This window comes from Schistocerca cancellata, chromosome 6, assembly GCF_023864275.1.
Source record: "Schistocerca cancellata isolate TAMUIC-IGC-003103 chromosome 6, iqSchCanc2.1, whole genome shotgun sequence".
NCBI lineage: Eukaryota > Metazoa > Arthropoda > Insecta > Orthoptera > Acrididae > Schistocerca > Schistocerca cancellata.
Genome location: NC_064631.1, coordinates 690,831,407 through 690,847,030, shown reverse-complemented (window position 1 = coordinate 690,847,030; position 15,624 = coordinate 690,831,407). Strand labels below are relative to the sequence as shown.

At 38.1% G+C, this 15,624-nt stretch overlaps 1 protein-coding gene across 2 annotated transcripts in view; it reads right to left on the bottom strand.

Moving 5' to 3' along the window:
* LOC126191369 (S1 RNA-binding domain-containing protein 1) overlaps positions 1-15,624 on the bottom strand; it is a 263,508-nt gene that overhangs the window by 150,400 nt on the left and 97,484 nt on the right. For both annotated transcript variants that reach the window (XM_049932214.1, XM_049932215.1), the window contains one exon: positions 10,729-10,925. In XM_049932214.1, coding sequence (XP_049788171.1) covers positions 10,729-10,925 — 197 coding nt within the window. The remainder of the gene's footprint in view (positions 1-10,728; positions 10,926-15,624) is intronic.

Genomic DNA, 15,624 nt, shown 5'->3' with positions numbered 1-15,624 from the left:
TTAATAAAATACTATCCAAGCACTATTTAACACTGTAATAATTTTTTACTTCAAAACACAGGAGTAACAAAACAAAATCCAAGCGTACATTGTTACTCCAAGAAGACAAAAACTTATTTTCGGTGTCCAAGTCACTTGGTACTTTTTATTTTTAAAATATAATTAATATTATTTTAAAAATTATATAACTATTAAACAGGTTACAAAGCCAACATAATTTTTCTTTTATCTAATAGCCTATACAATTAAGAGTATTTTAAAACAAATTTGAGCTTTCTATCAGGTCTGAGACTCTAGATATTGCAGTTTTTGTAAAACTAAACATCCGTTAGCTAAAAAAAAAAAAATAAAAACCTTGTAAATTTTTTTTCATTTGGAAGATTTTAATATATCTTTGGTAATTTTTTTTAACATTTAGATATAATACACAAACTTATTCCTGATATCTTGAGTATTCTTTAATATACAATTTTTTTTAGTTGTGAGGACACGTTTAAGTTACGATTTCCGACTGCTGAAACAACGCCAAATCTAAAAACTTTAAAAATTTATTAAAAAAAACTATAAGAGATAGACCAAAAACATTTTACAAGAGCTTTCTGGATGATAAAAGAAGTAATTGTACCAAGTTTCATCAAAATCTGACATGGCTGGTGTCAAGGCCTGGGTGACTTGACATGGAATGACCCGCACAACGAGTTGTGACTCCACAGAACATTGCAGCAGTTGAAGCCACAGTGAAGGGAAACCACTGAGTGACAGTGAATGACATTGCAGCATGTTTACAGATTAGTCATGGGTCAGCACACCACATTGTGCATGATGTGCTCCAGTTTCACAAAGTGTCTACAAGATGGGTGATACGGCAGCTGACTCCTGAAATGAGAGAATGGCATGTTGATGCTTGTGAAGTACTTCTTCGGCGCATTGAACGAGAAAGTGATGGCTTTTGCAACATGACAATACAAGGCCCCACACTGCCCATACAAACAGTTGCAACAATCACAGACCTGCATTTTGAGTGTCTTCCACATCCACCATACTCACCAGACCTTGCCCCAAGTGATTTCCATATATTTGGACCATTCAAAGACACAATGTGAGGAAAGAAGTTCCGTTCTGATGAAGAGGTACGCCACGGGGTGCACGAGTGGTTGTGCAGACGACCAAAAGAATTTTTTTCTGAAGGAATTTATGCACTTTGTAAGCGCTGGAGGACTTGCATTGAGTGTGGGGGAGATTACTGTATTTACTTGAATCTAAGCCGCACTTTTTTTTCTGGTTTTCGTTTTCCAAAAAACCGCCTGAGGCTTTGAATCGAGTGCAAAGCAAGCGGATTCTGAAAAATGTTGGTAGGTGCCGCCACAACTAACTTCTGCTGTTGAATATATGTAGCGCTACACAGGCATGCTTTGCAGGCACAAAGATAAATACTGGCACCAAAACCTCAGCGTCAGTAGTAGTAAAAAAATAAAAAAAATTAAAAAATAATAAAAAAAAAAAAAAAGGAAGGAGGTGGAAGACGAGCTTTTTTTCACCGCCCCGAGTTTCGACCACTGCATTTTCATACATTATCCAACAAAGTAAATACAAATTCCGTATTGTTCATCTTCGAATGCAGCAGCATTTCAATGTACTACGAAAATCCACTGGCAAGACTGTTTGGGATGTTTGTCAATCAAAATGGCCAACTATACGTTCTGAATTTTTTCCTACCTGTGAGAAGAGATGGTTGCTAACAGGAACTTTTATGAATTGTGAATCACATGCAGTATTCTCTTCACCGTAAGAATAATACGAATATAAACATTTTGCCATGTATTGTTTCGTGTTTGCTGCTATCTCATTTAAATCCTGTCTGCCTAATAAACTACGAAACTAGAGTGAGACAACAGCAAACGCGGAAGAATATACATATCATGTCATGTTTATATTCGTATTATTCTTATGCCTAATATGATACAGTCAGAAATGAAGTACGGCAATTGACTAGATTTTTAAATCTAAGATGACTAATTTCTGTGCAGAATGTAATGTACTAAAGAGGCGCCTGCAAAGATTTTCAAATTGAGAAAAATTTTCGCTAAACTCTTGTTCAGAACATCTTCTATCATACACAGTCTATTATTTGGTTCTTGTTGATCATTATCAAAGAAAGCAGCAGTGTAAGTAACAACAAATAGCAGTCTCTTGCCATTGTTTCGCTAATGACATGATTCCTCTCTCTCTCTCTCTCTCTCTCCCCCCCCCCCCCTTTTTTTAAGCGGCGGCAGTGCCCACTAAGGCAAGCCATGCCGCGAGCGGCGACAGGTCGTAAACACTCATCAGAATGCTACAAACAATGGATGACACACACAATAAGGCATTTTCAGCTCAGAGCGACGTAAACACCTATAACAAAGAGAACGGCACATATCAGATCAAAGAAAAATAAGCAATTAATTCAAACGAGACGAAGCACGTGAAAAAGGAAGGGTACCCGTATAAATACGGACGGAGCGCCTGAAGCATAGCAATGGCTACCTGGTAAAGCTTCACTGCTAAGCTTACGACTCGAACCAAACTACTGTAGCTGTGCCGTCATTCATTCGACTAAATTATGTCTCATATTACAAAGGACCAACTTTGTTTCGATTTGGAGGTGCGGCCATAAACTTTTCCCTCCCCTTGAATTTCGAGTCTCAAATTTCAGGTGCGGCTTAGATTCAGGAATTTTTTTTTTTCCTTGATTTCGAGTCTCATTTTTCAGGTGCGGCTTAGATTCGAGTAAATACGGTATGTTGAAAAGTGATACAGTTTGTACCATTTCTGCACAATAAATAATATTTTAAAATATATTTAAGGTTTTCATTTGACTCACCCTTGTATGTTCAAGGTATTAAGAGTGGAGTTATTTGAACAAATGGAAGATCAACTGTAGTAATGGAGCTCTGACAGAGTGCTTAGATCTTATTTAAGAGGGTCTATGACTAAGCTAATAAAAAAGTACAGCCCCCACTTGCCAACAGAAATCTGGTCATACACCTTTCAAGGGATTTAAGTGGGAACATGCTTACAACTGAGTTACTTATTATATACATGCCTGGAACAAAGATGTCTAAATAAAAACAATAACATCAAACTCAATATGAAACTATTATTTAAAGCAGTAAAGTTACCACACTGATATGCATATGAAGTAGGTGCTGGAAATTTGTGCCCAATTCAAGGCCTGAACCTTGGTATTCATCTTCTTGCAAGCTGCCATCCTACCATAAGGCTGCATGTTGCACCCTATATTAGCAACCTTTAGTGTGCTACACCTTTAGTGTGCTACATCTGTGGTAGTGCCCTACATGAGTGATGTTCGTTGCGCTTCCTGTCTACCACAATGGATGAGATTTGAATTCAAACTTGTTTGAACTTTTTCACTATGGCACTTGCGACATGCACCAGTAAGAAACCTTTCACTTATTGCACAGTGGAAATTTTTGCGTTATGGTCAACTAATATTTATTAATGAGAATGAATTATCGGTTATTTCTGTAAATCATTTCCTTATTTCTGCAAGCATTCCAAGGACATCTAGGAATGACACTTACTTTCCACACACAGCAGACATCACGTCTACTGGGAGCATATGCTAAAATTATACTGTTTGTTGTAATGTAGTGGGGGGAGGGGGAGCAGAGTGAATTATAAAGAGCCATTAGGTCAATCCATACCAAGTGTTCCTTCAAAAGAATAATTGGTTGCTTGATCATCTCAGAAAAATTTTATATTTGCTGGGTGAATTCCCCAATGTTTAGTAGTCACAAAAATATTTTTTAAAAAAATTTATTTTTTATTGTTCTGAAATGGTGGCCATATTTGTTCCAGAGTGCATACGTTTTTCGTATTTGCAAGCACCTACATTTTTTTCAGTTATTCAGTATTGGATTGTCCTAATCCTTTCAGATAAAATGCATTTAGTTCAACCCACTCTGTGCTACAAATTAACATCATCATCATTTAGCTGAATGTATTCTTTAATATATTTTAATAGTTCAAAATTATCAGCCTCAAATTAAAAAAAACTCAATTTTTGAACAGTAGTTTTCCAAAGAAAGATTAACTTCTCAGCTTTAATATTTTTTCTGCTACTACACTGTATAGTAGAGTTACTTTTTATAGAGTATCAATGGTGAGCAGTTAACATTTAAAAAAATACACTATTTTAAAAAATTGATTTTTTTTTAATTTTTCCATTTTGTGGCATGCAGTATCTTTGTTGGGTGACCAGATAAAAATCTGAGAATTTCACAGTTAATAGACCTTTATGATATCTAACTTCAGTAGGCCTATAAATTTCAACTTTGAGATTCAATTGGAAGATACGGAAAAAATTTACAAACACGAGTCAAAAACACGTTTTTTAACATCTGCAATACCTAGGCTTATGGAATAAAATATATCAGTTATAGTATACAGTTTCATCATATCTATGATTAATTACTTTTTTATTGAAAATAAGCCTACTAATTAAATTATATTGTTCTCTTGTTATTTGTTTTTAGTACATCACCCAATTAACATTTGAGAAATTTGTTCACTCAGATTGGGTGTTAGGATCTAAGTTTGCCCTGTCACATTTGTAAATTCAATGGGAGACAGCTTCCTTAGTACTTTTTTTAAGTGGCATCCAAACTTGAAAAGATGTCCTTGGTCCTGGAGGGTGATAAAATAAAACATGTACATCTTGGTTACGTCAGTAAATATTATCAACTTCACCAATGGCACTGTTCATCATAAACACAAGCCACTATGTCTTTATTTTGAAGAACCAGTTGTGCAAGTTTTCCACACTGATGAAGTTCACTATCAGGCGAAGTTGATGTGATCTTAAACATCAGTAAGTTGTGTGAATGGGGTACAAAACAATGAAAAGATCGAGTGCCTTTAATCTTCTGACAAGTGTTGAACCTTTCCTTCAAGACACTGTCAGAGACTTCTTGTATTTCCTCACGTTGTACAAAAACATAGGCAATTCCTTTGATATGTTTTTTTACAGAATTCAAACATTTCTTGAGGTGTTATGATATGATTGTTATCAGTCCACTGCAGACTTGCTTTTGTGACAGCTTGCTTTGTTGTACCCCCAACACCATCACAAGCATTCTTTCCTTGGCATGAAGTGAAAAAGTGCCATTCTACATAAGTATTGACTTGCTGCCCCATCCGAAAAGTAAATTAGTTTCTTTATGGAAGAGCGGGGCTGTTTAAAGTAGTTTGTTAATTTTAGTTGAAAAAGTGTACTGCTGTAGTGTTGTGTTCAAGGTAGTCACTTATGACACAAAAGCTGTAGCTCATTAGTTTATCTTCGTCATTATAATAGAATACAAATGGATGAACTGTGGCCTGTTTGTTTACCCAGTGGTGCCCTTGTACTTCATCTTGAATATCAAAGGAATAATTTTCCAAAAAGTCAGCAAGAAATAAACATTCATCAGCTGCCAATGTTTACTTTTTGTCTTTCAAAAATTTACTTTGAGCTTTTGCAATAAAATGATGCATTTTCAGATTTTCAGGGTTAGCCACCAACACTTCAAAAACTCTTCTTGTGATTTTATGACTGTCACCATTTCAGTTCTGTATTGTGTCACCCATTGTTTGTATTTTATATTGTCGGGCATAAAATCGTCTTCTTGAAACATGACAAGCAAGGCTTGTTTGCTTGGACAGTCTTCACATTTTCCCTTGATCATTCAATTGTAACTGTCAATATTGCATACTGTAACTTCCAAAAGGTCTTTATAGTCAACTCTAAGATTGGCCCCATCTATCACCAACTTTACGTTCTGATGATACAAACAAACAAACACAAACATTATGGGTGCCAGATGCCCCTGCAACAATACACCATCTTGGTCTCAACTCGCAAAACTTTGATCTTGCATTTTTAATGTCAGGATTTTCTTTTTTAAATTCAGTGAATAGTTCATTTAAATTACACACTATTAACCTTTTTTGTCTTTGAATCTTAGGACCATTTTCTTTCATAGAAACAGTCTTTTTTGTCAGTCATCAAACATCTGTTATTGTCATCATCATAATACTTACTAACTTCCTTGATTGTGTTTTCGTCTGCCAAATTAAATGCACTTTTCTTTTTTAATGCTGGTAAAATTCCCTGTTCTTTTACTAATTGCCTTGTTAACTTAACAAGACGTTCTGACACATTAAATTTTTCACTAACTTTTGCTAGACTCCAAGACTTCAGCAGTAAACTGATAATCTTAATTTTATCCACTTTGTTTGAAGTACTGCATTTGGTTTTTAGTTTTTCTATCAAATCATCATATTCGGTTGGTGAAGTTTTAGAACTTCCTTCTGTTTTAGAACAAACTGTATTTTGAAATGAAACTTCCAAATTCTTTTTTTTTACTATAGCTGCCACTTTCTCAATTTTTGTATTCAAGGTACTTGGTCTTTTATCTTGACTTAGTTTTCTAATTTTACTAACATCTGATATACCCAGGATTTCACAAGCTGTATCTACTTTTTAATGGTTGCTGATAAGTCACAAGACTCTGTATCTGAGGTTTCACTATCCTTTCTCTTGTGAATTACAAATATTTTAGAATAACATGTTGGACACAATTATTTTCCTGGTATGTGATTGACAAAAGGGCTTTTATTTTTAGAATAATGATCAGATGTTATTTCTCACAGACCTTTTGTTACAGGGTTTTTTATGTTTCTCAAAAGGGTCCATGCAAGACTGACCAAAAATGTGATGAAATATTTTTAAATATTTTATTTCATGGTACTTGCATGTTGATTTGACCTCTGGGCCGACTCGTAAGTAAAACAACACTTTTTCTTCTTCACTGTAATCTTCGATTAAAGTAATGTCTTTAGGATACACACTTTTATAACATGCATCATTAATAACAACACCAACAGAACACTGAGAAACCATTTCTCAACTGCACACTACAAGAACTTCTAGCTAAATAAGTGTGAGTAGACCATTGTTGGTGTAAGGAGGAAGACAAGAATCAGACTTGTATAGGCTTGCAGAGGCAACTGTTAGCCTGCTGAAACAATTACCACAGCATTGTTTCGACAAATAATCATTAGCTAGTGTAATGTGGTGTGTTACAATATACAATTGGTCTACTTTATTTGATTAGCCTACCAGATATCGCAGATTTAAAAAAAAAACTTATTTTTGACTCGTGTTTGTAATCATATTTCCATAACTTCCAATTGAATCCCAAAGTTGAAATTTATACTGAAGTTTGATATCATGAAGGTCTATTAACTGTGAAATTTTCAGATTTTTTTCTGGTCCTCCAACAAAGATATTGCAGGCCACAAAATGGAAAAATTTAAAAAAAATCCATTTTTTTAAAAAATAGTGTATTTTTTAAGTGTAAGCTGCTCACCACTGATACTATAAAGTAACTATACTATACAGTGTAATAGCAGAAAAAATATTAAGGCTGAGAAATTAATCTTTCTTTGGAAAACTACTGTTCAAAAATTGAGTTTCTTTAATTTAAGGCTGATAATTTTGAACTATTAAAAATATATTAAAGAATACATTCAGCTAAATGATGATGTTAATTTGTAGCTCAGAGTGTGTTGAACTAAATGCATTTTATCTGAAAGGCTTAGGACAATCCACTACTGAATACCTGTAAAAAATGTAGATGCTTTTTTTTAAAAAAATGCATGTGGCCTGGAACACATGGCCACCATTTCAAAACAATAAACAACAAATTTTTTCAAAAAATATTTTTGTGACTACTAAACATTTGGGAATGCACCCAGCAAATACAAATTTTTTCTGAGATGGTCAAGCAACCAGTGCTGGACCACTTGGTATTGATTGACCCCATTACAAGTTTTGTGTTGATGAAAGCCTGTCAGTAGTCATTTTGTGCTTTGTTTTAAATGAAGGATGACTATTAAATGTCAGATTACTAGATTTTATGTAAAGGAGAACTGCAGGAAGAGGAATTCAAAATCTCGATCATAAAATCACCATAGGAATTTGTATTTCAGAGAAATGAATACCCACAATTATACAAAAAAGAGAAATCAATATCTCAGATGTACATGGTCCAGTCAAATTAATATGACCCCACTAATAAATGGCACGTGGAAGCACTAGCAGTGGAAGGTCTACAAAATGTGGCGGAGGGGGGGATGCAACTGTTGTCATAATGCTGAAATGGAGCAATTTATCTGACGTTCAAAAGGACATGATCACTGGCTTTCGGGACAATGGAGGAAGCATTCCTAAAATGGTAAGTTTGTAAACTGATTGCATGCTGCCTCGGTTAAAGTATACCGTGCACTACAAAATGGCACTATCCAAAGTACACAGAGCACAGAGGCAACTGTGGTGCATGACAGTTATAGATGAGAAGGGTGAATGATGGCTGTGGAGATGAGTAAGGACGAACATTTGGGTAGCTTTTGAGCAGCTGACCTCCAGATGAACAAAGGGACTACCAACAGTGTCATCTCAATGACTGTTCAGCAAATGTCGCTGCATACGGACCTCTGCAGCAGGCACGTAGTTCGTGTACCCATGCCGACCGCTGTTCACTGGCGACAAAGGTTGGAATCTGCACACAAATAGTGCCACTGAGTGGCGACAGATGGCCTTTTCAGATGAATCACGTTTTATACTCCATTGGACAGGTGGCCATTGGCACGCACACCATGAAACGCCTGAAAACAAACACCCCGCAACAATCGTCGGACGGGTCCAGGCAGGAGAAGGGAGTGTTATAGTCTTGAGAATGTTTTCATTGCATTCCCTGGGTGATCTTACCATTCTGGAAGGCACAATAGATCAACACAAGTATGCATCTACCCTTTGGGACCATGTCTATCTGTACATACAGTTCGTTTTTCCTTGGTACGATGGCATCGACAAGCAGGACAATGCAACATGTGAAATAGCTCACAGTGTACAGGCTTGGTTCAAAGAGCATCAGGATGAGTTTACCATACTCCCCCAGCCACCAAACTCCCTGGATTTAAACCCAATCGAGAATTTGTGGGCCCACCTTGATCAGGCTGTTCAAGTCGTGGATCCTCAACAGAAAAACCTAGTGCAGCTGGCCATGCCACTTGAGTTGGCAAGGGTCCACATCCCTGTCGGTACCTTCCAAAACCTCCCTGACTCTCTTCCTACACACTTTGCAGAGGTCTGTACAGCAAAAGGTTCAGGTTTTAGACAGTTAGTCACTGGACAGCATATATGACTGTGACGAACTTATACCAAAGAAATTATGGTACTAAATTTGTTCTTCAGACACCAAAGTTGAGTTATAGACAAGAGTATCTAATATCCCCCCCCCCCCCCCCTCAACTTCATTTACCAGATAGTCAAATGTATCTGTGTGATCCTCATAATCCTAATGTACTCTCAGATTTCAACAGCGATTCTCTTTGCTGCAGATATAAATGATTAAATGCTCCACAATGGTGCCATTCATGGCATATTTTGTGTACGGACCTCCAGGGCTCTAATCGTCCCTTCCTGTTCTGCTATTTTCCTATCCCTTGAACATAATCTGCAATACCATGGAAGAGACCCATTTACTTCCCTGATTCGCATGCCACTTCATTCACCCCAATGTAACCATCTGCCACAACAGCTGCACAGAACCCCAGAACTGACTTTCCTACGGCAGCTCAAACACTTCTCGCTCATGGTTGTTTACAATATTTTTTACAAAATTTATATAGGCAATAACAATAATATTCTATTAACTACAGATCACAGCCACTAAAGTTATGTGGAACACTAATATACATGTATACTATTGATATAATAACGTGATGCAGTTAAACTAATGTTAAAAATCAAAAATTGTATATCTGAAAAATTAAGCCTAGGATCATGTATGCGTGATACGTACTTTACGCGTTTTGAAAGGAAATAAAAGATAGAACTTAAAACCTTTAATCCCCTGAGTAGATACAGTACTAATATAAAACACATTCTAACTTTGTTACGGTGTAATATTAACTGAATTGACAGTTATTAATTACTTATCTTGACGAGCTTAATATTAAAGCATGTGCGAGCTGCGAGCTGCGCCGGTGCTGCCAACAGTCAAAATTTGTGATGTCATATCTCCGGATCTGTGTGTCATATAATGATATATTTTTGCAAGTTCATTCAGTGGTTTCTGTGAATGATGTCTGCAAAATGTGTTGCAAATAGAGTTATTAATAAAGAAGTAACAAATTAAAAGGTCATTCCTGATGCAGCAGTTTTACTGCATAACAGTAAAAATGTAATAAGTGGTAAACATTTTTCCTTTCTCCATTATGTGTGTGAGGTGTCGGTGAGAAAAAGTCCCGTAAAGATTTGAAATCATACAAACTTGGTTAAACTTTGTTTCAAATCACTACATGTTCCTATTCTCAAATACTGGTGGAATATAATCTAACTATTTGTGCAATGTGAGCTACACTCCTTTTTCATCCCCAACCCTACCCCATTCAGAGGTATGTAGTTCTTAACCACACAGTGTTTCTTTCCAGACAGTAAGCGATACGTGCACCAAGTTTGGTTGAAAGCAATCCAGCGGTTTAGGAGGAGATGTGAAACACACACATGTACGTATACACGTCCACTTTTATAATATGCATTGATTCAGAAGAGTTAATTTTGAAAGTCTTGCAACACACACTATTTTGCAAGGAATTAAAAATAAATTTAAATATAGTACTTACTTTATGTAGTCATATGATTCCTTAACATGGCGCAATTTCTCGGCATCCATGTTACCAGTGAGTTCCTTTCGATAGCGAGCAATGAATGGTATAGTGTTGTCTGTGTCAAACAGGTTAATGACATTTTCAGCTATTTCAGGGTTTATTTCTTGCAGATCTGCTAGTAGTTCTGCATCTCTCCAGTACATATCTGCATGCTGAAAATCCCATTCAATGCTTATTTGAGTCTGAATTAAAATTACAGTGGTCGAATAAGTGACAGTAAAATGAATGCAAAGTGGTAAGAAAAAAGAAAAGAAAAGTTCAGTGATTAAACTCTGTCGCCTGAGCTGCTGACCCAAGTCCACACCATAAATTCAGGAGGGTCTGTCTGGGTAAAGATCCTGTAATCTTTGTGTGTGACAGGGTGGGAATAGCGGATTGGCTTAAGCGACTGGTGCCAAAGGAGAAAGTGAAACTACAAGTCAAGACAGCAGTGAAACTCTTCAAGACCATGAAGACATCAATTTTTGTACTGAAACTTATTAGAGATGTTCCTCCAAAGACATTGTCTGAGAAAGTGTAGGTGCAGAACCAGAATGTCTAGACATATGACTAGAGAGTAATTAAACGGACAGTTGTACCTGATGGCCAAACCCCTGTGGTGGAAGTTGCAGAGGCATTGCTGAAGGTAATGTGAGTGTGGGACCTGATATTGTACTTAGGGTCCTTGTAAGTTACTATCATGGTAATTAAAGGCATCAGAAGTGACCATTAAGGCAAGTTGGAGGCTAAAAGCATTGCAGATGAAGCTGCAACAAGGTAAGGGGGCAAGTTAGAATCTTGAGTGGCCTTCTGCAAAGACAAGAGGTGGATGTTGCCCTGTTCCCAGAACCCATTTATATAAAGGGGCCTTGGAGGAACTGGGGGTAAACTGTTTTACACTAGGAATCTAAAAATCCCAAGAACATGCATTTATGTCAAAAATGGAATTTCATTCATGATGATGGTGAACTTCTGTTCCAGCACTTAGTGACGATTAAGATGGAACAGTGTGAGGAAAGAAACATGGGAATTTGTACTGGCCTCAGCTTATCTTCCTTGCGAGGACAGTACTTTTCTTCCCCAGGGAGTGAGGGGACTGATAGGCATGTTGCTTGCAGCTGAATTGGTTGGTTGTGATGTTAATGCCTGCAACCTCGTGTGTGGTATCAGTGACACCAACAGCAGAGGAGAGGAATTACTGGAATACCTACTGGAGAGTAATTCACAGATCTTGAATAGGGATAGGTAAATTACTTTCAGTAATAGAAGGGAGGAAGTAACTGACATAACTTTTGGGTCCTCATAATAGGTAGTTAAGACAAACGACGACACGTGGCACTGGAGCTGTCCTTACAGAAAACATGTACCCCTCCATTAAGTGTGGGGTTGATATGGGTATTAAACAGACCATGGCCTTTAGGAATTCCAGGGAAACAGATTGGGACTCATACAGGAAAGACACAAACCCATGATTATCTACTGTTAAGTTTTGAACAAAAACCAACAGATCTTGAGGATATGGAGGTCACCAAGAAGTACACAAACAGGAATGTACCCTGGTGGAACAATAATCTGAAATTGTAAAGGAAGCAGGTAAGAAGACTGTTCGAATTTGCAAGAAAGAAAGGACAATAGGCTAAACATGGGGAGGGTCTGGTTATTAAGGAAGCAAAACTATCATCATGGAAGGTACTCTGTGACAAAGTGGAAGGTCAGCTGTCAAAGCCATCCTTCACAAAATTTTCAGAGGAATACCAACAAATCCAGGAGGCTTTCTAAGGAAGGAGGCTGGTGGGTACACATAGAAAGTGCTTGATATGTTGAATGTGTCCCTAAAGATTCCTTTCCCTCAGTGCACTCTAGCAGATTATACATACCAAGATTTAGTCCCTGTGAGATACTGGTTTACAGCCAACCAATGGCAGAACTGGGAATCTACCAGAAAATATATTGACTTCAAGAAAATCCAGTGGGTGGAGAGACTATTTCACCTGTTCAAGTCACCAAACCCAGAGGGAATGTTTCCAGCTCTACTGCAACAAGCAGGAGAGGGATTAATCAGACTCCCATGCAGACAGTTCAGAATCAATCTAGTAGCAGATGTCATTCCTTATGCTTGGAGGACAGTGAAGGTTGTTTTCCTTCCAAGGCTAGGGAGATATGATCACACCAAGGCTAAGAATCAGTCCTCCTTTCTTCTAATGACTTCACAAAAACTGGTTAATGTGTATGTTGGAAATGGAAGTTAACTGAGGTCCCTCTCCCTTGAAAACCAACATGCATAACAATCAAACCCTGTGACACAGGACTTCATCAACTTGCTGGGAAAGTGAAAAAAGCTCTACACTTCCAGGAAATTGTTGTGGTGATCAACATCACAAGGGGGTGTCTGCAAGGACAGGATTTGTCGCCACTATTGTGGAACCTAGAGGTGAATAAATTCATCAAAGAATTAAATGATAGAGATTACTTTGGCCAAGGATACACAGATGATTTACTCATAGCAATTCTTGGTAAAATTGCAAGTACTGTTAGAACAATGTTTCCTACCCCAGTTTTGTATAATGTTTAAAGTGCATTACGCAAAAGAGGTGCAGGAAACAGGATCTAATGGATACTTCCAAGAAAACTCGTATTCTCTTAACACTGATCACGAGGAAACATTCATCACACATACTGGAATCTTAAGATCTTCGACAAAATTCTACCAGAAGAGGGGGTAATGAGGTACTGGGTAATCTGGAAAGAGAAACTTACATGGACTGCTCACATAGAGAATATATGTTCCGAGGCAAGAGGTGCTCCCATGTTGACTAGAAGGGCCTGTGGTAAAAATTGTGGTCTACGCCCCAATAGCATGTAGTGGATATACATATGTAATAACATCTACAATAATTTATGGGGCTTCAGTATGGTGGAATAAAGTAGAACAGCAGGTTGCTTCTAAGGAACTTTGGAAGGTACATCAATTGGCCTGCCTAGCCATTAAAGGCAGAATTACTGGTATATCCATTGCTGGAATGGAGACAATGCTGGAGATGTCCCGATTACATCTTTGGACAACAATAGCAGCCATGGTAGGGGCATACCAGTTAAAAACTGAAAAATACCAGAAACCTTTAAGAAATCTAAAATCCCATACCAGCATATGAACATAGAAAGTATAGCAATGGTTGGGAAAATGCTGGTTGACTATACAATTAAGTTCCAGCTGCTTCAAAAAACCTTTAAATGTAACTATTAGAAGCAGGAAGTAGTGAAAGAATGAACCAACATACTGTTCAGAATACATAACCTGGTTTATTGAAGGATCAAAAACAGATGGAGAGGCTGGGACTGGTATATGCGGGATACAGCCTAGACTATAGAACACAATCTCTCTAAGAGAAACTGGCCACAGTACTCCAGTGGAGATATTTGCTATCAGAATGTTTGTGAAGGAGAATATACGTAGGTGCTACAAGGGTCACAGCATTGTAGTAGCAGATGTCAACTCACTCTGATAACAAGTCGTCAACTAGTTCAGTTAAGCTGTCAAAAATGTTCGTGTGCTGGTTACCGGGAGGACTATAATTAAAATTTCTCTTTACTGCAGTGTGATGCCGGCCGCTGTGGCTGAGCGGTTCTTGGTGCTTCAGTCTGAAACCGCGTGACCGCTACAGTCACAGGTTCGAATCCTGCCTCGGGCATGGATGTGTGTGATGTCCTTAGGTTAGTTAGGTTTAAGTAGTTCTAAGTTCTAGGGGACTGATGACCTCAGACGTTAAGTCCCATAGTGCTCAGAGCCATTTGAACCATTTGAACTGCAGTGTGATGCCCTATGACTGACGAAAACTTTCCTTAGTTACCAATCAAGCTTGACTGATGCACCTACACTGTAGAAATCATTCTGCCTCATTCATTATATATTTGGAATGTTCTGCTTCTGTTACAGTAATTTGATTTATTGCCCGCATCTCGTGGTCGTGCGGTAGCGTTCTCGCTTCCCACGCCCGGGTTCCCGGGTTCGATTCCCGGCGGGGTCAGGGATTTTGTCTGCCTCGTGATGGCTGGGTGTTGTGTGCTGTCCTTAGGTTAGTTAGGTTTAAGTAGTTCTAGGGGACTTATGACCACAGAAGTTGAGTCCCATAGTGCTCAGAGCCATTTGAACCATTTTGAATTTGATTTATTCTAAAATAACTGTTGTACTTGATATGACAGAATGAATATTTCATATCCGTATCTGGCAGAGTTATGAGCAATTCATACTCAGTTTGGAATGCTATCAACTGCTCTTGCAACAGTGGTGACCACGAAGTGATACAGCCAGCGAGAATAAAATGCTATACAGCCAACTGATGAGCGATTTTTCAAGAGTCAAGAATTTTTTGAGATAGTAGACATACCAGTCATATCAAGGCTCTACATCTACATCTACATTTATACTCCGCAAGCCACCCAACGGTGTGTGGCGGAGGGCACTTTACGTGCCACTGTCATTACCTCCCTTTCCTGTTCCAGTCGCGTATGGTTCGCGGGAAGAACGACTGTCTGAAAGCCTCTGTGCGCGCTCTAATCTCTCTAATTTTACATTCGTGATCTCCTCGGGAGGTATAAGTAGGGGGAAGCAATATATTCGATACCTCATCCAGAAACGCACCCTCTCGAAACCTGGCGAGCAAGCTACACCGCGAAGCAGAGCGCCTCTCTTGCAGAGTCCGCCACTTGAGTTTGTTAAACATCTCCGTAACGCTATCACGGTTACCAAATAACCCTGTGACGAAACGCGCCGCTCTTCTTTGAATCTTCTCTATCTCCTCCGTCAACCCGATCTGGTACGGATCCCACACTGATGAGCAATACTCAAGTATAGGTCGAACGAGTGTTTTGTAA